At 46.0% G+C, this 22,295-nt stretch overlaps 1 protein-coding gene across 1 annotated transcript; it reads left to right on the top strand.

Annotated features, from left to right (window-relative positions):
- The first annotated feature begins 18,014 nt into the window (after nucleotides 1-18,014).
- Nucleotides 18,015-21,978, top strand: LOC120693122 (14 kDa zinc-binding protein-like). Its single transcript, XM_039976523.1, has 5 exons — nucleotides 18,015-18,197; nucleotides 19,946-20,003; nucleotides 21,088-21,177; nucleotides 21,501-21,618; nucleotides 21,702-21,978. The coding sequence occupies exons 1-5, from the start codon at nucleotides 18,142-18,144 to the stop codon at nucleotides 21,767-21,769; spliced, it is 390 nt and encodes a 129-aa protein (XP_039832457.1). The 5' UTR covers nucleotides 18,015-18,141; the 3' UTR covers nucleotides 21,770-21,978.
- The last annotated feature ends 317 nt before the right edge of the window (nucleotides 21,979-22,295 follow it).

The raw sequence follows: 22,295 nt of genomic DNA, 5'->3' as shown, positions 1-22,295 counted from the left end.
CGTGCTGCCATAAGCCTGATAGTGCACGAAGTGTGGCTCCTCGGCAATCTGAACTCCAAGCAGTGTAGCTAGACATGCTCGAGTCAATCTGTAATGCCTCTGCTGGAACATAAAATCTATGAACTGTCGGTCCTCCTCAACAAATAGGGTGGCGTAGAAAACGCGAACCCACCCTCTGATGTACCGAGACCTCTCATTCAGTAGAGCTGGCAAACCCTCATATCTCTCAAACAACGGGAGGATAGGAGTGCCTCCTGCTGCCACGCGCATAGCCACCCAGTGGAGCATTTTGTGCTCACTGATCTTGATATCCAACTGGGTATAAGCGTGGTAGAAAGACTCCTGGAGCAGAGTGTGAAAGCGACGATCAACTCCAATATCCCTCTGCTCGGGAAACCACTGCTCCGGGGTCACGTATCTCAGTCTCTTGACCCTAGGTCCTGGAATACCCCTGAGATCAAATAGCTCAACCTCGGGCAGCTCCTCACCACTGTCCTGACCTCCTACCTGAGTGTCACTGCCGGTGTGCTGCTGCTGCTGTGCATGACCTGCTCCTCTCTGAGTACTACCACCTCGAGTCCGTGGACGAGTACGGGACTCAGGTGAGATCTGTGCTGTCTGAGTACGTCCTGAGCGATGTAACTGTTGCTATGGCTCCCCCTGAACCTGAGGATCCCTGATCCTGAGCGATCCCTGCCTATCTGCTGCATCTGCAACTGCCTCTGCTTGCTCTCGCTCGCGATCCTCACGGGTGCGCTTCTTCTTCTTCTGCGCTACCATCTTACCATTGCCCTTCTTGTCACCAGCCATCTGACATAGAGAGGCAGAACAAGGATTCGATTTGAGCCTATGACATGAATTCTAGTGGATAACCTCTGAAAGAACACACTAATAGAGATCTTATCTAGACAAGTGTAAGTGTGTGAAAGATAAGTGTTATGTGAGGTGCAAGGGGCATACTAGTGCATAAGTACAAAGGATGTGAGATTGAGGGTGCATGAAATGCATAGAATGGTCAGGAAAGTACCCTTGTAGATCAGAGACGAAGCTGAGTCAAACTATGACGAAAATTGTCCTTGAGACAATTCGTCGAACACCTTGAGGGCGCCTGATCAAAGGGTGAAGGGAATGAATCAGAGCCCTTGCTGTGGCGCGAGTAGGGCAAAAGCGCGCGCGTGCGAAGGTGGGAAGGTGCTGCGAAGCGGCGGCGCTGGTCGTGGAAGGCGGCGGCGCGCGGTGCAGGCGGCGCAGGGCGACGCAGTAGTGGCGCGGGCGCAGGCGCGGCGGGTGCGCGGCGCTGGCGTGGCGCGTGACGCGGCGGCGTAGTGGAGCAGGGGCGGCGCTCGTGCGGCAGCGGAGGGGCGGCGCAGGAGTGGCGGCGGCGGTGCGGCGCGCGTATGGGCGAGGAGCAGCGGCGGCGACGGTTCGCGAGGTAGACGAAAAAGAGAGAGAGAGAGACTGACTTGCGGGGCCCGCGGAAAGATTAAGAGAAACAGGACGAGCGGGCCCGCCAACCCTAAGGCATCGGAAGTTCCGATGGTTCAGAGAAAAGAGCATCGGTGTAATTACCGGTGTAACTTTGACCAGATCTGATTGAGAAGAAAACATGGTCAACAGGGCACCGGAAGAACCGTTACTAAGGCATCGGAACATCCGACGGGCGTCGGTGCAACGACAGGAGTAAGGTCCAGAGACACTGCAAGGGCCATTTCTCCACGCAGTAGCACCGGTTGAACCGATGCTGAGGCGTCGGTTCATCCGCCAACCATCGGAAGCACCGGTGGCCTTCGGTGTTACGGTCGGGAGTTGTTCCAGAGGCGATGCAGAAACCAAGCCACGAAGACTTAAGCACCGGTTGAACCGATGCAGTGTAAAACCAGGTGTCGGTTTAACCGGTCGTTAAGGAAAAATTCTGCTGAACTACAAACTCTACTTCTGATCCAAATTTACAAAACCAAAGCCTTAAACACTCAATTTGGACCATTTTCGAGAGACAACCTCACCCCTCAAACACTCATACTAAGTGCTCGCAAGCTTTTACATAAACATAGGCAAATTAAGATCCAAGCGAGGTTTTAAACACAAAAACCAAATGTATGAGCCACTTTGCCTATGAACTTAGAGATTTAAACTTTAAGTTCGATAGGACGTGACTCAATAGGCATGAAAGCGCAATATTGATCTTATCACTCTTGTAGAGATGATATTTCATATTTAGCATGAATATCTTTCTCGAAGTGTGATTTGCTCCCTTGTGATACTACTAACGTGATGCAATGCCAATGCAAAGCAAGAATTAGACATGGATGCATTCTATATGACAAGCACATGCATTGCACAGATTTAAATCTATCTTGTCAAGTTTGAACCCTTGGCAAGCTTCTTCATGATGAACCATTCTTCATGCCATGAGCGAAACGAAGACCACCGGCTCATGCAAGACCCATGTTCATCACTATCTTGACAAGGTTAGACAAGTGTCCTATATGGATGCATTTTTCTATATGACAAGGCAACTTACATAACGTTTGCCGCATCTAATACATTTAGCTCATTCCTTAGCCTAACAAAAGTACTCTCGTCTAAAGGTTTTGTGAAAATATCCGCCAATTGCTCCTCGGATCTCACACCTTGAAGAGATATGTCTCCTTTAGCTTCGTGATCACGCAAGAAGTGATGGCGAATATCAATGTGCTTTGTGCGAGAGTGTTGAACAGGATTTTTGGCAATTTTTACGGCACTTTCATTGTCACAAAGGAGTGGGATCCTATCTAGTTTCACACCAAAGTCCAAAAGGGTTTGCTTCATATATAGGATTTGGGCACAACATGCACCGGCCGCTATATATTCCGCTTCCGCGGTGGACAAAGCCACGGAATTTTGCTTCTTACTCGACCAAGAAACTAGAGAACGCCCAAGCAAGTGGCAACCCCCGGAGGTACTCTTGCGATCCACACGGCTTCCGGCAAAATCCGAATCCGAGTATCCCAAGAGATCTAAGCTAGCGCATTTGGGGTACCACAAGCCTATGCTTGAGGTGTGCTTGAGATACCGAAGGATCCTATTCACAGCCGAGAGGTGTGATTCCTTTGGGTTTGCTTGAAAGCGGGCACACAAGCACACACTAAACATTATATCGGGCCTAGATGCGATAAGGTAAAGCAAAGACCCTATCATAGAACGATAGAGGGATTGATCAACCGATTTACCGTCCACATCCAAGTCAAGATGCCCATTAGTTGTCATGGGTGTCTTGATTGGCTTGCACTCATCCATCTTGAACTTCTTCAAGATATCTTTAGTATACTTTTCTTGATGGATGAATGTCCCTTCCTTCATTTGTTTGACTTGAAAACCGAGGAAGAAGGTCAATTCGCCAATCATGGACATCTCGAATTCCCTAGACATCATGGTGGCAAACTCATGGCTTAGTGAATCGTTAGTTGAGCCAAAGATAATATCGTCAACATAAATTTGACAAATAAAAAGATCCCCGTTGACATCTTTTGTGAACAAAGTGGTGTCCACCCTCCCGATCTTGAAGCCTTGCATGATTAGGAAGTCACGAAGCCTCTCATACCAAGCCCTTGGAGCTTGTTTGAGTCCATAGAGTGCCTTGTGCAACCTATAAACATAATTAGGATTCCTCGGATCTTCAAACCCGGGAGGTTGCTCAACATAAACAAGTTCGTTAATAACGCCATTTAAGAATGCACTTTTCACATCCATTTGATATAACTTAATGTTATGATGTGAAGAGTAAGCAAGAAGGATGCGGATAGCTTCAAGTCTTGCGACCGGAGCAAAAGTTTCACCAAAATCCAAACCTTCGACTTGAGAAAACCCTTTTGCCACAAGTCTAGCTTTGTTGCATATCACCACCCCATGTTCATCTTGCTTGTTTCGAAAGACCCACTTGGTGCCGATGATGTTCTTGTCTTTCGGAGGAGCTTCGAGGACCCAAACTTCATTGCGGGTGAAGTTGTTCAATTCTTCTTGCATGGCCATCACCCAATCCGAGTCCTCAAGCGCTTCCTCTATGCTAGTGGGTTCAATACAAGAAACAAACGAGTAACATTCGCAAAATGAAGCATGCTTGGAGCGAGTTCTTACTCCCTTGGAAGGACTACCAATGATTTGACCAATTGGATAATCCTTGGAGATGCGACCATGCTTCACTAGCGGTGCTTGAGTGGATGCTTGTTGGGGTGGATCATGGGTGACTTGTGCTTGTGGTGGAACACTTTGCTCTTCTTGTTCTTGGACTTGGGGTGTTGGTGTTGGCACATCTTCTTGAGGTTGTGTATCATCTTTGTCTTGATCTTCATCCACTTGGGGTGCCATGGAGGTGCTTGGTGTAGATGAGGAAGGTCCTCCCCCTTGATCATTGCCTTCATGCACCTCTTCTGGCTTGATATCCCCAATTGACATATTCTTCAAAGCTTCATCAATCTCGTCATCACCTACAATGTCATAGCCAACAACCTCCTCTTGGGAGCCATTAGATTCATCAAACTCCACATCACATGTTTCTTCAACTAACCCGGAGGTTTGATTGAATACTCTATATGCTTTGGAGTTTGATGCATAACCAAGAAAGAATCCTTTATCACATCTACTTTCAAACTTACCGAGCCTTTTCTTCTTATAAATGAAGCATTTGCAACCAAAGACTCGAAAGTAGGAGATGTTTGGCTTCTTCCCGGTGAGGAGTTCATATGGCGTCTTCTTGAGGAGTCGGTGGAGATACACCCGGTTGGACGCATGGCACGCCGTGTTGATTGCTTCCGCCCAAAATTTCTCGGACGTGCCATAGTCATCCAACATTGCTCTTGCTAGAGTGATCAATGTCTTGTTCTTTCTCTCCACCACTCCATTTTGTTGAGGCGTGTAGGTGGCGGAGAACTCATGCTTGACACCCTCTTCATCGCACCATTCTTCAATTCTCATATTCCTAAACTCGGTGCCGTTGTCACTCCGGATCTTCACAATTGGGGAGTTATACTCCCTTTGAGCCCTTCTTGCAAATGTCTTGAAGAGTTCCGGAGTTTCACCCTTATCGCCTAGAAACATAACCCAAGTGTAACGTGAAAAATCATCAACAATTACTAGGCAATAGAGGTTACCACCAATGCTCTTGTATGTAGTTGGTCCAAAGAGATCCATGTGAAGTAGCTCGAGCGGCTTGGAGGTAGACAACATCGTCTTGATGGGATGATGTGTTGCAACTTGCTTTCCGGCTTGACATGCACTACATAGCTTGTTCTTGTCAAAGGTGACATCCTTCAAGCCGGTGATCATCCCTTTCTTGTGGGCTTTCTTGAGGTTGCTCATGCCGATATGAGCAATTCTTCTATGCCAAAGCCACCCAAGAGACGACTTGGTGAAGAGGCATGTCATGGTGCTTGTTTGCTTTGAAGAGAAATCCACCAAATAGATGTTGCCATGCCTAAACCCCGTGAATACCATTGACTTGTCTTCTTCAAGAGTTACTACAACACCATTCTTGTCAAAGGTACACGTTAGTCCAAGATCACACAATTGAGCAATTGAAATAAGATTAAAACTTAGTGCTTCTACAAACAAGACATTAGAAATAGATAAATCTTTGGAGATTGCTATTCTACCCAAACCTAAGACTTTCCCCCTTGAGTTATCACCATAGGTGACATGTTCATGATCGCCGGGGTCTTCAAGAGAGGTGAACATGCTATCATTGCCGGTCATGTGTTGAGAGCAACCGCTATCAAGTACCCAATGTTTTCCACCGGCTTTGTAGTTCACCTACACACATGAGAATTCACTTTTGAGTTTTAGGAACCAAAACAAGCTTTGGGCCTTGCACATGTGTGACAAGAGCTTTTGGGACCCAAAGTTGCTTGGGGAGCTTCTTCTTTGACTCCTTAGCAATTTTGCCAATGAATTTGGCCTTCACCTTGCCCTTCACTTTACTCAAGAGAAAATGGTTATTTTGAAACATTGATGAGTAATTCTTAGGTAAAGTGGGAAGAGGACGTGATGGTCAGGTGCACTCCCTAGTGTGGTGCCCGGTGACTTGGCAATATTGGCAATATGAACCAACTTCCTTGATGAAGCTAATCTTGATCTCCGGAGAAGGAGTAGTGCCTTGATTTGGCTCCGGAAATGAACCAAGACCTCTCCTGCCATAGTCACGGGCATTGTTGAAGAGAATCTCCTTGTGGATGTATTCTCCTCTTGAGAGCTTCTCCACACTACTCTTGAGGCTTGCCACTTGATCCATCAATTCCTTTTCCCTAGAAGGTACAAGCTTGGGCAAAGCATTAGTAGCATTTGCATTAATGAGTAGGTCATCACATGAAGTAGAAGCATTGACCTTCTCAATAGTTTCATGAGCAAAGTTCTCAAGACTTGGGTCAATTGCTTCATAGGCAAATTCAAGTTCTTGCTATTTGTGAGCCAACTCCCTATGCTCTTGTTTAAGCTTTTTGTGGCTCTCTTCAACTTGCTTAGCAAGTACAAGTGACTCATTGTGCTCTTTGAGCAAGTCATTGTACTTGCCAAGCAAGTCGGAGTGGGCAAGCTCCAACTTGGCATGAGTGCTCTCAAGAATCTTGACTTTGCCCTTTTCCCTCTTGATGACGGATGTATACTCATTAATGAGGTTAGTGAATTCATAAGGGTCAAGCTCTTCATCACTATCATCTTCACTATCCACCTCACATACCTTGGTGTTACCTTTTGCCATGAGGCACATAGGAGGCGGAGGTAGTGGTGGTTCTTCATTTGTGAGGGCGATGGTGACGATGTCTTCTTCATCACTTGAATCTTCGCTTGATGAGACATCGGTCACCCACTCTTATTTTTCCACCAAGAAGCTTCTCTTGGTGTGCCCTTTCTTCTTTGGGAAGAGCTTGGTCTTCTTGTCATGGCTCTTCTTCTTCCCAACCTTCTTGCTCTTGTTCTTTTTTCATCCTCTTCATCATCGCTTGAATCATGGCAATGTTTGCCTTTGTTGTCCTTTCTCTTGTCCGGCTTGGGGCAATCGGGAGAGATGTAGCATTTTTCTCCACAATTATAGCAAGTTTTGTTCTTGACATCTCCCCATGGCCGGAACATTCTTCTTTTGGGGTCAAAGTTGAAACCCTTCTTGTTGATCTTGTTATTCAAGCGTGTGAACTTTCTCATCATGAGAGCAAGTTCTCCATCATCTTCTTCATCGGATGTGCTCTCATGATGATCCTCTTCTTCATTGCTTGAGTTTGATTCTTGCTTGACCATCTTGAGCTTGCGGGATTTGTTGGCCTTGGTTTTGAGAGCAATTGACTTGCTTGTTGTTGGCTCTTCGGACATACCAAGGATACCCATTTCAAGAGCGCGAATTTCGCCCACAAGCTCTCCCACTTCCATTGCATCAAGATTCACTTTTTTAAGCATAGCATTGATAATGTTGTACTTGGGCTTCGGAAGGAGCATGAGAATCTTGCGGTTGATGGAGGCACTGTCAATTTTAGAAACTTCAAGAGCATTAATGTCCTTGACAATGACATTCAAGCGAGAATATATATCATTGCAATTTTCATGAGCAAGCATCTTAAAAGAATCATACTTTGCTCTAAACAAGTGATATTTTTGTTCACGGACTTTTGTGGAGCCTTCATGAATTTCAATTAGCTCTTTCCATATGTCACTTGCTAAGTCCATGCCATTTACTCTAGCAAAGACTTCCTCACTAATGGCTTCGAAAATTGTATTTCTAGCCTTAGCGTTCCATTTTAATTGCTCCGAGGTGGGAGTTCCGGTGAATCCGGTCTTTGTTGCCATCCACACTTCGGGGGCAATCGCATCAAGGTATGCGGCCATACGAACTTTCCAATAGGCAAAGTTCTTGCCCTCGAAGTGAGGCGGCGAACCTCCCATCTTGGCCATAGCTCTAGGCGGTGAAGCCTAATGATCCAAATGAGCAACGAGGCTCTGATACCAATTGTAAGGATCGATGGACCAAGAGGGGGTGAATTAGGCCTTTTTTCAAATTTCTAAGATAGATAAAATAACCTTAATCTATGCAATGCTAGTAAGGCTCAATTCACCAACCGGCTAAATAAAGCAAACTACACAAGCTAACAAAGATATGAAACTAAGCAAGGTAGAGCTAAGCTATGATCTCTAAGGTCAAGCACATGAAAGAATGCATGAAAGTGAGTGATTGAAATGAAAGAGAGTGCAAGAGACAACCGGATTTTTTCCCGTGGTGTCGATGTGTTGGCACACACCCCTAATCCACGTTGTGACACTCACTAAGAGTCTTGTCACCTCCCATGTCACCGAGACTTGGGCGCTCACTAAGAGTCTCCGTTCACCATCCCGGCGTGGTGGAGCTCAAGCCACGTACAATCTTCTTCTCCGGGCTCCCACAATCCTGGGCAAGCTCCGCGAGAAACACTTCTATCACCAAGATCGTCTAGGTGCTGCCAAACACCAAGAGTAACAAGCTCCTAAGCCTTCACTTGACCTACACTCAGTTGGCCCTAGCTCAAGCACACTTGCTACACTTGCAAAGGATGAAATCTTCAAGGTTGAAGCACAAACAAAGCACTAGATCTTCTCTGTTTTGCTCAAAGCTCTTTCTCTTCTTCTGAAGGGTGGCCTCAGGTTTTCAAGGTGTCAAAAGGCAACTGAAATGAGCCAGGGGGTACCCTTATATAGAATGGAGGAGGTCACATAGCCGTTGGAAGTTTTCTGTAGAAAAACCGTGACCACTGGAAGAACCGACGTGATAGAAAGTATAAGCATCGGTTCAACCGGTCTCTCTGTGTCCAATAAGTAGCCGTTGGAGTTCTGACACAGTATCCACGCTTGCGTCATTGCACCGGTGCATGCTCCGTAGGGGCATCGGTTCAACCGGTGCTGAAGAGGTTCACTGATCAACTCAAACAAGCATTCTGGAACAAAGTACATCCAATGCACCGGTGCTTCGATTCTGAAGCGTCGGTTCAACCGGTGCTGAAGAGAAGTTGAAATCCACCAAAACATGCTCTCTGGAACAAAGTACATCTAATGCACCGGTGCTTTTCTTGGGACCATCGGTTCAACCGGTGCTATAGAGTTTTTGACTTGATTCCTGCCTGCTTCCAGAGAAGATAGACCGACAGGGCATCGGTCCTTCCGCCATGCATCGGATGCTCCGATGCTAGGGCACCGGTTCAACCGGTGCTGCTGTTTTTCTTTGTTTTCAGCTGAATTGACTTGGATTCAAATGTGACTTTGATTGTTTCTTCTTCCAAGAGTTGTGTTAACTTCTATTGACCATATTTTGCTGTTTTTGAGTGAGTGTGCAAGATTCTAAGGCCAACTCAATTTTGATCAAGCTACTAACTCATGAACCCCTCTTAATAGTACGATCAAGAACTAGAAACTATAAAACCTAGCTAAATCAAGTGTCCTTCATCTCCTTGTGACACTTGAGACTAGAAAGGTCCTTAATCTTTGAAATTGAGTCCTTGGTACGCATGATTGTTTCGAATTGAGGGGTCACCTTTCTTATTTCATATGAGACTAATCCAGTCAAAGAGATTTCCTTTAAAACACACGTTAGTCGCATACGGTTGTCATTAATCACCAAAACTTACCATTAGCATCTATCGGCCTAGATGTGCTACAATCTACCCCTTTTTGGTGATTGATGACAACACAAAGTAGAGATACACAAGATATGAAATTTAAAGCGATAAACAAGCATGCATTACTCGAATTAAAGCACATGTAGGGACATGTCAACACAGAGCATACACAATATCCAAATAACATGTCCATACACAAAATCCATGAAGATCCAAACACGCCACAAACCACCAAGCTCCCCCTATCTCTACTCCCCCTATCTATCTCCCCCTTTGGCAACAAAGCACCAAAAAGGAAGGCGATCTAGTCCTGAGCTGGAGAAGGCGGGGTCTTCCGGCTGGGTCCGGTGGAGAACTGAGCGGCGGAGTCGTCGGCGTCGTCGTCCGTCCAGTCGTCGTCGACCGAAGAGGACTTTTGCTCGACCGGAGTCGTCGGAGCAGCAGAAGTAGCTGGTGTAGCGGTAGAAGCTGGCGCGGCGACGACCGTGGAGTCCGTCGGAGGAGCAGACGTGACGGGAGTCAGGTCTGGCTGAGTGGAGCGCACGACGGACGGACGGAGCACCTCAGGTTGAGAAGGAGAGTCGAACGTGAGAGACTGAGCCGAGCGGTGCTGGAGCTGGTGTAGGATCTGCTGCTGCCTAAGGAACTCTGCACGCTGCTCGGCAGTCCAAACACTAGGCTGAGGAGCAGGAGCCGGAGCAGCAGTAGGAACAGGACTAGCAAACAATCCGGTCTGAAGAAGTGGTGACATCGGGAAAGATGACAAGGGTGTCTGCACAAATCCGCCAACAGGTGGAGGGGGAGCAGTGGGGTCGAACTGGAGCTGCTGGGGTGTAGGGAGCTGAGGCTCAGGCAGTCCAGTGTGACGGTACAGCTGACCGAAGCATCCCGAGAAGAAGGTAAACATCTGCTGCTGGATCTGGGACTGCTGCTGAAGCTGTAACCTCATGGCCTCCTGCTGCTGCCGAATCCCCTCAAGCACTAGAGTCTGGGCCTCCTGTTGACGAGCCTGCTCAGCTTGCATACTCAGCTGAGCTGCAGCAAACCGGTCCTGCTGGTCAGATAGCCTCTGAAGAATAGTAGCAAGTGCATCGGGCTGAGTGACCTGAGCAGTGGTGACTGGAGGAGCAGGGGCTCGTGCTGCACCGGAGGATCCTGCCTCATCATCATGAGCTCCTCGAGGGACTGTAACAGTGGGAATGAAGTCCTCGTCATCCTCCGAGTCCTCTGAGTCAGTGATCAGGTAGTGTGGGAGCTGGGCCTCTGCTGCTGCTAGTGAAGCGTCCTCGGCTGCTGTCGGATCATCTGCAATTCTGCCCTCAGCCAAGATACGCTCATCCAGAACCCGCTGTGCTCGACGCTGGCCTCTCGAGCCACGACGACCGTCTCGAGGAGTAGCAGGTGAGTAAAAACTGAAATGTGTCCTCGACTGCTCCAGCTCATCCATATGCTCATTCTGACTGAGCTGAGCCAGAATCCAGCAGATCCAATGAGCAAACGGATGGCGGCGGTGAACTGTCATCCCATCCAGAATCACGTCCTCTAGCTCGCAGATAAAGAAGTCGACTAGGTCAAAGTCACGACCTGTCATGATGTAAAGTAGAAGCCACTGCTGCAGAGCTGTGATCCCCTCATTGTATCCAATTCGAAACAACAGACTCTTCCTCAAAGCTAGGTTTACTGAGTGAGCTACGTGAGTAAGTCTATCCGGGGTCCTCGGTGTGCCAGGCAGGAAAGGCTGCTCAAAGAGAACGCTGATCTCCTCGTCAGACGGGACGTGAGACTCATGAGGACGATGAGGAGGCACCGTGCTGCCATAAGCCTGATAGTGCATGAAGTGTGGCTCCTCGGCAATCTGAACTCCAAGCAGTGTAGCTAGACGTGCTCGAGTCAATCTGTAATGCCTCTGCTGGAACATAAAATCTATGAACTGTCGGTCCTCCTCAACAAATAGGGTGGCGTAGAAAACGCGAACCCACTCTCTGATGTACCGAGACCTCTCATTCAGTAGAGCTGGCAAACCCTCATATCTCTCAAACAACGGGTTGATATTATTTAATTAATGATTTGCTCACCTTGATTGTTGTTGTTTTGCAAATCTTAGGTGGTTAGTAAGTCTATTAATATAATTGGAAGGTAAAACCTGGAAAATAAGGACTCACCTCTAGTGCCTTTTTTGCAAAACCAACCACCAGCCAAAATGTCTTGCATGTCTAGATATGTGGACTAAGTTATACCCACTGGTCGGTTAATGTGACAGTCCCCGTTTTAAATATAAACCTAAGTCGGGAAAACAGTGTAAAATGCAAACCTCAATTCAAATCCAGGTGAAACTTCCCGAACATACCCCAAATTGAGGGCACAACTAAGTCATAACAAAAGAGTGGAGACAAGGTGAATTTATGCACATGGAATGACAAGTTAAACCCCTCAATTTTTTTCAAATACTTAAAAAGCCAAAAATCCATTTAAATAGACCGAAAAGTCAACTCTCACACCTTAGCTCAAATGAACTTTTGCCCAAAACAAAAGTTGTAGAGTTTTACAAGACAAACAACTTTTGTATTCAAAGTTTTTCAAGTTACAACATGAAATTTGGAGAAAAACCCGAAAACAGTAGGTTTATGGGGTTTTCATTTAAACTTGAATTCGAAATTTTAACTTTCAAACCGAGCCTCAAATGGGAAAACGTCTGAAACCAAAGTTGTAGATTTTGACCCGAGGAACAACTTTGGTATTCAAAACTTTACAAGTTTAGTTCAAAAATTTTGAGTTATCCTCGGTCAAACCACGCTAGGCACTGTTCGTTTCTTTTCTCTTTCTTTTCTCTCCCCTTCCCGAACTCACGTCGAACACGTCGGCCGCCGAGCTCGCCGAGCGCTGACCTTGGCCGCGCACTCAATGCCTAGCCGCCTAGCCGCATGGCCGCCACAGACCTCACTCGCCTACTGCCGCGCACGCGCCCTCGCTGCTCCGCCCGTTTCGCCGCGCCATCGAGCGCTCTGCGTCGCCCCGTCGCACTTCGTTCACGCCACCGTCCGCGCACGTGCAGCCACTCATGGCCTCCATGATGAGCACGCAGCTCGCCCCGTCCCGTCGCCACTGCAGCGCCCCGACCCTCCTCGCCGCACCCCTGAGCCGGCCATTACTGCCGCTCGGCGAGCACGTCACCGCAACGCCGCACGCGCCGAGTTTGCTCTACTACACCCCCTCTTGCCGAGCTCTCCCCCTCCCCATTTGCTTCGCCAAGAGGCGTTCCACCCTCCCTCTCCACTCTCCTTCCCTCACCAAGCCAAGCCGAGCAGTCCCTGGGCCAGAACGGCGTCGCCGCCCCGCCATTGCCGCCCGCCGCTCGAGCTCACCGTCGAACCCCCTCCTCCGCCCTCCTCGACCCAAATCGACCCCCAAGATAGCTTCCTCGTGGTCCAGTGAACCTCCCCGGCCTGTCCTCGCCCTCCCTCTCATGTCGGAGCGCCGCCGCCGCAGCTCGCCACCGCCGCCGGCCTTGCTCTCCGCCGCCGACCCCTCTCCCGGCCGCCCCGACCTCGAGAAGACCACCTCCGAGTCGCTCTCGATCTCCTCTATCATTTCCCCCACTTCCCCTCGCCACCGGCGAGCTCCCTCGCCGGGAACCAGACTGCCGCCACCTCCTCTGTTCCTGGCTCCAGCCAGGGGCATATCTGCAAGCCCCCAAATCATTCCAGGGGCCTAGATGCAAGTTTCCGTTTTCTTTTTCTTTTGTTTTCAAAAACAGCAAACTTGTAAAATCGATATAAATTCATAGAAAAATTGGAAAAATGCAAACTCTACTGTTATGGAATCTTTGCAAAGTGATCTACAACTTTTGTTACATGCACTTTTTTATTTGCTCAATATTTTTTGCTTTATTTAAAATACAAAGAACAAGTAGCTTTTATTGTATCTCAAGTTCTATGCATGTTATAGTAGCCATCTTTGGCCAGTGAGTTAAACACTAGAAGTGTAGCTTTGTGTAAAAGTTTTATAGTCAGTTATCATGCCTAGCTATTGGTTTATTTAGGTCTTGCTTTATGCCTAGGTTAAGTAGATTTATTTATTCGAGTTGTTATGCTATGTTTCTTCAGCTGAAAATTCTACAGTATATCTATGCCATGATATAGTTGCGGTAGAAAAATTTTGGAACTTTTTAGTCAAGTGTAACTGTCCCCACAAATTAATAGCATGAGTTAAGGTGCTAATTAAAGAAAAATAGTTCTTGCACATGTAAAATTCTAATAATTTTTCTATGCGTTAACTTTGAGTATAGAACCATGCTGGTAGAAGATGAGGCTCTGGAACTTGCTATAACTGTCTGTAGGATTTAAACCTGATTAATGTAGCTTTATTTTGTCCTATTTATCATGCTCTGTTACTTGCTCATTTAAATCTAAAAAATTTACATTAGACTTACCATATGTTTAGGAGCACTCAGTAAAAATTGTAGCATCTTTAATTATAGGGTTTGTTCTGTATAAATGAATCTTAATCCTAGCAGTAGTTGTTTAATGCATTTTTAATAATTAATATGCTCAATGAAAATAGCTGAAAATTTTATGGCAGGTTTGTACTTAAGTGATTGGCTCTCCATAAAAATTACATCTTCAGAAACTATACCTATCATCTGTTTTGAATATTCCATGCTTACACTTAAAAATAATCTTTATAAAAATAACAAAACCCTCACTTACTTGACGAGGTTAGTCAGTTTAAGATAGACCCGATAAACGACTGCCCCAGTGAGTTATAACTAAATTGTTGTACAACTTTATTTGATCTTGTTGGAGTGCAACCTTGTAGCGGAGTGCTTGATGTTTCTTTTCCAATAAAAACAACTCACGCATTTGCATCTCATATAGATTTGACTACTCTCGCCGACGGTACGTACGAGCTGGTGCCGGAGTCCGAGAGTGAGCAGCGTGAAGCTCAAGTTAATCTAACTGAAATTACTGAAGACCTGAACCAAAGTTAAGAAGAGCCCAAGGCTAGTTCCGCTCAGGAAGGCAAGCCCCGGAGCATGTCCCGTTTATTTTTTAAGTTTATGCAACTTATTGTTATTCCTATTGACTTGTGCATTTAAGTCTACAAGGGTTGATTGGAACCTTAGTTGCATGATCCTAGGTACCTATACTTGAAAACTAGTATGTGTAGGTCGCTAGTTGGCTATGCTAATGGTTCGGTAGAAGTCGAGTGATTTTCTGTCACTCGCGAGAATTATAGGAGTTGGATGTTTACGACACACTGCAATATAAGGTTTACGGGCGGGGTTGTTGTACTTGTGATACCCCGTCTGTTTAGTGAAAATGGATAAGGCCGCGGTGTGTGGTAGTGGTGGTTAAGCGTTTGAACGTACTAACCATATGCCGAGAAATATGGTAATCGGTAAGCTTAAGTACCTGATCGGTCCAGGGAGGGGACTTTTCCCTCACCCTTTGAACGTTGTTTCTCATGCGGCCACATGCGGGTGCAAGCGTAGTCACGACCCGGCGTCGACCGTGGCGTGGGGCTCTTGTAGTCGAAGGGGGTGACCCTGATCCACGAGCCGGAAAGAAAGGGGAAATATTGCGTGGGGACTTGGTTCCCATGCGTGTGTTTAGATCTGCCTGGCCAGGTTAACAAATTCGATTCGAATCGTCCGCCTCTCACGGATCTGGGGACTGCTTAACCCTTTTGCCACATAGAGTAAGAAGTGGAACAATGAGGATGATGAATATGGTTGAATGATGAAAAATAATTGTTTTCCACCATGTATGCTATTGGTTAGATGCTCACTTAGATTGGTTAATTAAACTAGAATTTGGAAGCTAAAACCTGAAATTAAGGATCTACTCTTTACTGCTTTTCGGCAAAACAAACCCCTCTAGCCAAAAGCCTTGCATGTCTAGTTAGAGGCTAAGTATATCCTAGTCGGGTAAGCCTTACTGAGTATTAGTATACTCAGCCTTGCTTGTGGCTCAACTTTGTTTTCAGGTGATACGTTTGAAGATCAGATAGCTAGCTTGACTTGGCCGTGCACTTTACCTCCTGGTTGGTCGGTGGAGTGGGATACGACTCCGGCCAACGATGACAATGTCGAGTGATGTCATGTACGGGCTTCATCATGACATCTTGTAGCGTCGTTTAGAACTCGCTTTATTTCCGCTGCAGTTGAACTCTGAACTACTTTCAATTTGAACTTCAAGTACCTTTCTGAGATTTCGAACTTGGTTTGTAATAATTAAGTTAAGACTCGGTAATGTAATGTATTTGTGAAATGTGGTACTCTCTGGACTCACCTTCGTGTGGGTTGCATGTAAGCTTTGGGTTCGATCGACGCTCAGGTGGATTCTTCAGGACTTTACCCGACAGCCCTGCCGAATTACTCCGTTTAAAGTGCGTGTTAGCCGGGATTACCTTTAGGATGATAGTTAGCGCACTTGAGCCGGATTAATTTGGGCGGTTCTGCCACAGTTAAGTCTTGCTGAGTATTAGTTGCTCAGGGTTTGTTACCACATATTTTTGTTTCAGGGCACCCGGACATTGACTTCTGTCCCTGCTGTGTCAAATTTATCTGCCGTGATGCAAAGGGGTGGGAAGTGGTGAAGCGAGACCCCTAGATTAGGGATTTGGCTAGTTGCACGCGTGTGGGCGATGTGTGCAGCTTCTCTATCTGTTCAGACCGGTCTGACCGGTCGGTGGGACCGGTCTGACCGGTGTCTACGTAGAGTTCCCATGCAGACCGGTCTGATCGGCTGGATGAACCGGTCTGACCGGTTGAGAAGAGGCAGAACACTAGCGTAGTTGTAGGTTCTTTTCTATTTGAACTTGTCTACCCTATTGTATAGTTTGTAAACTATTTAGTTTATGTAGATTATGTAAACTATTGGTGTATTTAAACTCGGTTTGTAAAACTCTTTGATAATATCGTATGTCACTCTTATATATTTTCAAATATTTATTGTGCTTGTACCATCTGCGCCCGCCTTTGCACGGGACTACCGGTGTTGTTTCAATCGAGACGTGGGTTGAGAAAGGACTGTCAAATTAAACCATTAAGCTAATGCGTCCGATGTATCTAAATGATGGCCATTAAATTTAATTTAGAGTTTTAATTTAGCGGTTCCGTCACAATGCGTATCCGAAACGGATTTAGAGTACTAGCGAAGAACCTGTAGTCTTGGTACAGAACAACCCGAACGTACATGGCGAACCAGTAGCGCATCAGTCAACCTCCTCTGGATCTTAGTCACATGTGTAGTTCCCACCCGTAAACCTAGTAAATACAAAAAAAAAATATCCAATGTTTCGACACATGCATGGAGTACTAAATGAAGTCTATTTACAAAACTTTTTACATGGATGGGCTGTAAATCGCGAGACGAATTTAATGAGCCTACTTAATCCATGATTTGCAACAGTGATGCTACAGTAACTATCCGCTAATTATTGACTAATCATGATTTAATTAGCATCATTAGATTTGTCTCGCGATTTACAACTCATCTGTGCAAAAAAATTTGTAAATAGACTTTATTTAGTAGTTCAAATTAGCAAGATTCCAACGCAAAAAATTTTTAAGCTGTAACTAAACACGGCCTTACCCTTGCCATGCAACAACCAACAGGCGAGAAAAGGCAGAGGGCAACCAACCACCCCGCAGGCATGACTTCATGGCGGCTTCGATGGCCATTGAGGCATTGACCATTGAAAGTCCGTGTGAAACGCATAGTCAATTGGGTATCAAAGATCCTACGGGGAGGTCCGCAATGTGCTTGGAGAAGGTAGGAGAAGCAGGCATTGACTGCCGGTGCCGGCGAAGGTGATTGATGACCGGTCGTTCAACTGTAGTTTGCCTGCATTGCCGCTGCATCTCTGACCCACGGCATGATAAAAAGAAAAGACAAACGCCAAACGCCATAATCCAACTTACGACCAACTGATTTACTGGGTTCATTATCCAAATTTCAGTTAAAAAAGGTGGACTTCAAACGCCATGATAAAACGGATCTAGTGCTAGTGTGCCCCTGGCAAATTTAGTTTCCTGTTTTTTTTTATCTCTGAGCTTCTTCTGTCTTTCTGAATTTTGAACCACGGTTATTCGTTCGTTTGATCCTGGTGTCCCTGGAAACTCGCATACACGCGCAGTGAGCCAGTGACGGTATGATTTTTTTTGAAAGAAAGGTGACGGTATGAATTCAGTGGAACTATATCTGCTGATTTGATTTCAAACGCGTACGACGACACATTGACACACACAGTTTTTCCGTTATCAAAGCGCAAACACAGGTTCCACAACAAACTGCTTCCTGCACAGGTCGGCGTAATCCATGCGTTGACAAAAGATGACCAAAATGCCATGGGCGTGACGCCCCTGCTCTGCTCAGCGGCTCTGCATTCTGTAACCATGAGACGGCGAAGGGTAGAATGGTAAATTGATAGAGGAAACGAGGGTTTCTTCGGGTCCTTTCGAGGGGCAGGGGGGCTTTATCCGCGGAACATTTTCCGGCGGCGACCACTTGGTGCCCGGGGAGGCGATCGATCCCTCACCATGTCATCGGAGAAGGAGGCGGCGCTCGCCGCCGTGCCCAACGACAACCCCACCATGTGAGCTCTCTGTCCTTTTCTTTCGCGAATTGGAGTGACCGCCCTTTTCTCCGCGGTTTTTGTTCCAAGACCGCTACTGATTCGTAGATACCGAAGTATTTCGGTAGTAGCTGCTTGATCTTTCACTTGAGTATTGAGAGAGTGTTGATTTGTATAGTTTAAATCTCAAAATGTCATGAGTTGCCTCTCCAGTTTCGGATAAGTTAGGGGCCCATTGATTTGGTTCGCGTAAGCTCAGAGCTAGTCTAACGATTTAATGAATTAATGATAGATATTGCTTTGAATCATCAATCATGTGAGTCCAGTTGCTTGGCTCTAGAAACATTGTCCTGCTGAATTGACCAGCTCTTTCTGAAGAACAAGAAGGTGCAAAAAAGAGAAGGTCGAGTTTTTTTTTCGACGGTCAACGGAGGGGGAGAGGATCCCCCACCTGTATTCATTAACTGTGGCCCAACACGGCCCGTTGGATGGTTACAGATTTTCGGTTTTCATTGAGTTTACATTGCCAAGGAAAAGAAAGAGCACCATTGGTCGCCTACTGCGACATCTTTATGGGGCAGTCGTGCTGCCCAGACCTTTGATTCTGACCTGCAGCTTGCGATGAGCTGTTGGAGGGACATGTCCTCTTGCCGGAAGATAACACCATTCCGCCGCTTCCAGATTTGCCAGCAGCAGAGCAGAATTAGTGTTTCAAAGTGTTTGCTGGGAACATGTGCTGGTTTCGGTAGTTGATGTAGAGAGCTAACACAAAATCCAGCTGGAACTTGAACCCCGACTGTTCTCCAGAAGCTGCTGGCCACAGGGCACTCAAAGATCAAGTGGGTTGCCGTCTCTGGGCAATCGCCGCAGAGGTCACAGACAACAGCATCAACTATCTTCCGCCTGTGTAGGTTTGTTTTGCTCTGCACCCGGTCATGGACTAACAGCCAGCCAAAGAACTGCACACGGGGTGGGGTGCTGCTGGACCAGATGAACTTTGCTGTGGCATCTGGTTCCCCCTGGCTTGACTTGAGAAGTTTGTAGAGGGTCGATGTTTGGAGCTTGCCGTCCAGGGCGATCATGGGAGAGAGTCTCCTGTCAGGGGCCGTCGAGAGTTGAGTGTTGGCCATGATTTCCTGGACTTGGACCAGTTCAGCGGTTGCCGCTGTACTCAGGCGAGGGACAAGGTGTTGTTGCAGCCCTGTCTCACACATGTTTTGCACAGACTGCGTTGTGGACTTGCAGTGGCTAAGTAGCAGCGGGAAACGGTCCGCCAAACTCTCGTCCCCTAACCACACATCATGCCAGAAGGTGTTGCGCCCGTTACAAATAGAAATAGTGGTGATGGCACGATAGAGCGGGAGCAGTTCCCTGAGAGCTTCCCAGTGGTGCCCTTGCAGGTCCCCTTCCAATGACACCATGTTCACATGTTGACGAGCCCACAATGCCCACGATGAATCTTCGCCAGCAAACAGCGTGTGCAAAAGTTTGACAAGTAGACAGGAGTTCTGCAGCCCGAGATCCTTGATCCCCAATCCACCTTGTGCTTTCCCATGACGGACCCTGTCCCATGCAACCAGACTGCTTGATCCATGCAATCAATGAGATATGGTGTTTTAAATTGAAACCTGTTACTTCACAGTAGCAATCTGAACTGTTGCTCAAAAAACTAGAAAATGCAAAGAAAGGGTAGAATATTTCCATAAACACATTGCAGAGCATAGGAGTTTGGCAAGCATATTACTTTCTGAAACTTTTTGCATCTGCAGATTTGACAAGATCATAAAAAAGGAAATACCGTCTACTGTCGTTTATGAGGATGAGAAGGTATTGTATGGTATTTCTTTTTCACAATACTCAATTAGGTTGAGAATGTTTTGCTGGTGAATGAAATTATAGCTCGATTGTCCGCTTTCGTTCGAATACATGCTTATCTTTAGGACAAGGTATTATGAAAATTACTGTACTGAATAATGTGGTGTTTGCTATTGTGAAAAGGTTGTTGTCAACTAGTGTAAGAATGCAGTAGATGCCCATGTGTGGAATTTTTATGCTCGGAAAATTAGTTGTTATCTAGGAATGTAGCCAAACTTGCTATATGATAATTTGTTTTAGGAGGGCTATGCACTGATGCTTTAGATAATTTGTGTTTTGTTAATGATCTAGAGCACTAGGTAGCTGACAGGTCCTTGCTACTCTGAGCCATTATTAAATATCATCGTCTCATTGTTCATTTGAACCTTTCAGCTGCTTCTGAAATTTTCGAGCCTTAACTCTTTCGAAGTTATGTAAGGAAAAACTTCAAGCAACTTACTGATGAAATATTAGACCCAAAGATGAGCAGCAACATGTTTTTTTTTAAAAAAAAAAAAACTAGTTCAGCCTGGGGTCTAGTCCAATCCTAGGTCTGCCGCTGACTTTTAACTATTAGGTTTACATGTTCTTTAGTGTTGTTGGCCTCACTTCTGTAGAAATTAGTTTATTAGGATGAGAACAATTAACAGGGTTCTGTACACAGTTGCCATGCATTTTGCGCTGCATATTGATGTTTGATGGTGGTGGATCACCATGTCAATTGTCATGTTGGTTAGTGTATGTGATGTAATTGATCTGTCGATTCTTTTAAGGAGCCTTACATTGGTATAGAAATCAGCTAGGGCCTTACAGTGGTTAGGAATCATCTAGGGACCTTACAGTGGTATATCAATCTGTATTCCATTTTGCCATCAACTACTGTATGATGGATTACTAAATTGCAAGTTTCAAGTAAACTGGCTGTTCAGTTGAATTCTGCTGTTTATCGTTTTGTGTATGCCTAACTCTTCAGCCCAGTTTGTGGTGCTTCTGCTCTAGATTGTAATTATTTGTTTGTATATCTGAAGTGCATATATACCTGATGTTTTGGTTACAGGTATTGGCTTTCAGAGACATCAACCCTCAAGCTCCAACACACATCCTAATCATTCCCAAAGTCAAGGATGGATTAACTGGCCTTTCGAAGGTACAGTTTACTATTTATCGATTATCACTTTATGCTTTCCATTAATTCACTGTTCGCCTACACAACCGTTTAAACCGTTTACACAGCGTGTAAATGCTACTCGATGGGTAGCCGTGTAGGCTGATTAGCCGTGTAAAGCCGTGCAAAACCGTTTCAGCCATTTAAAAGGTTCACCATTAACGTATAGGCTAACATTGCATTAATTTAAGCAACCTTTTTATAACCAGATCATAGAATATATATCACTCCAGTTTCCTAAAATGTATTATCTTTCATGGTCAAAAGAAATGCGCCTCATCTGGGCCCTTCTTCCCACTTCCCAGGCAGAAGAGAGGCACGTTGAGATACTTGGCCATCTCCTCTATGTTGCCAAAGTGATTGCGAGGCAGGAAGGACTTGAAGATGGCTACCGTGTTGTCATCAATGATGGCCCCAGTGGATGTATGTGCTACTGACTGAATGCCCTTAAAACAGCTTTCTGCTAGGTACTCACCCCATTAACTGCCCCATGGCTTCAATTGCAGGTCAATCTGTTTACCACATCCACGTTCATCTCCTTGGAGGCAGGCAGATGAACTGGCCCCCAGGCTAAGAATCTCGCGTTGATCAGTCTCCATGGCGAGGATTGACGCTGCATCTCTATCGAATAATTCCTGTAATTCCCACAAAATTTAGCGTGTGGAACTTGTGCTGTATTTGTGGAATTACTGGAACCAATCCTGCTGCGATTTATGGACGACGAACTTGCACTTGGAAGTTGGAATCATGGATTGACTTGTCCTCGTTGATCCGCTCATTAAATTGCCCCTGTTGATCTGCTTAGTGTTATCGCAAGTGTCGCTACTTCTCTTTGTTCAGTAGCATCAGTACCTTCGTTGGCTTAGTTGTATGCACTTAGCACAGCTGATGCGCCTTAAAACTTTGATCCTTCGGTTCCCACTGGAATTCGTGACTTCTTCTGTAGCAAATAATTCATTACAATGTTTCTCGTGCTTCCTCTTTCTTTTTTGAGAGAGAATGTTTATTGTTCTTCCCCTTTTTTTTCTTTGAGGGAAGTTTTGTTACAGAATTCTGTCTACTGGATCACTTGGGCCATAAGACAAAAAACAACGGAGTGG

The sequence above is a fragment of the Panicum virgatum genome, chromosome 9N, assembly GCF_016808335.1.
Source record: "Panicum virgatum strain AP13 chromosome 9N, P.virgatum_v5, whole genome shotgun sequence".
Taxonomy (NCBI): domain Eukaryota; kingdom Viridiplantae; phylum Streptophyta; class Magnoliopsida; order Poales; family Poaceae; genus Panicum; species Panicum virgatum.
Note: the sequence above shows the minus strand (reverse complement) of the source record. Positions and strands in the feature narration are given on the sequence as shown.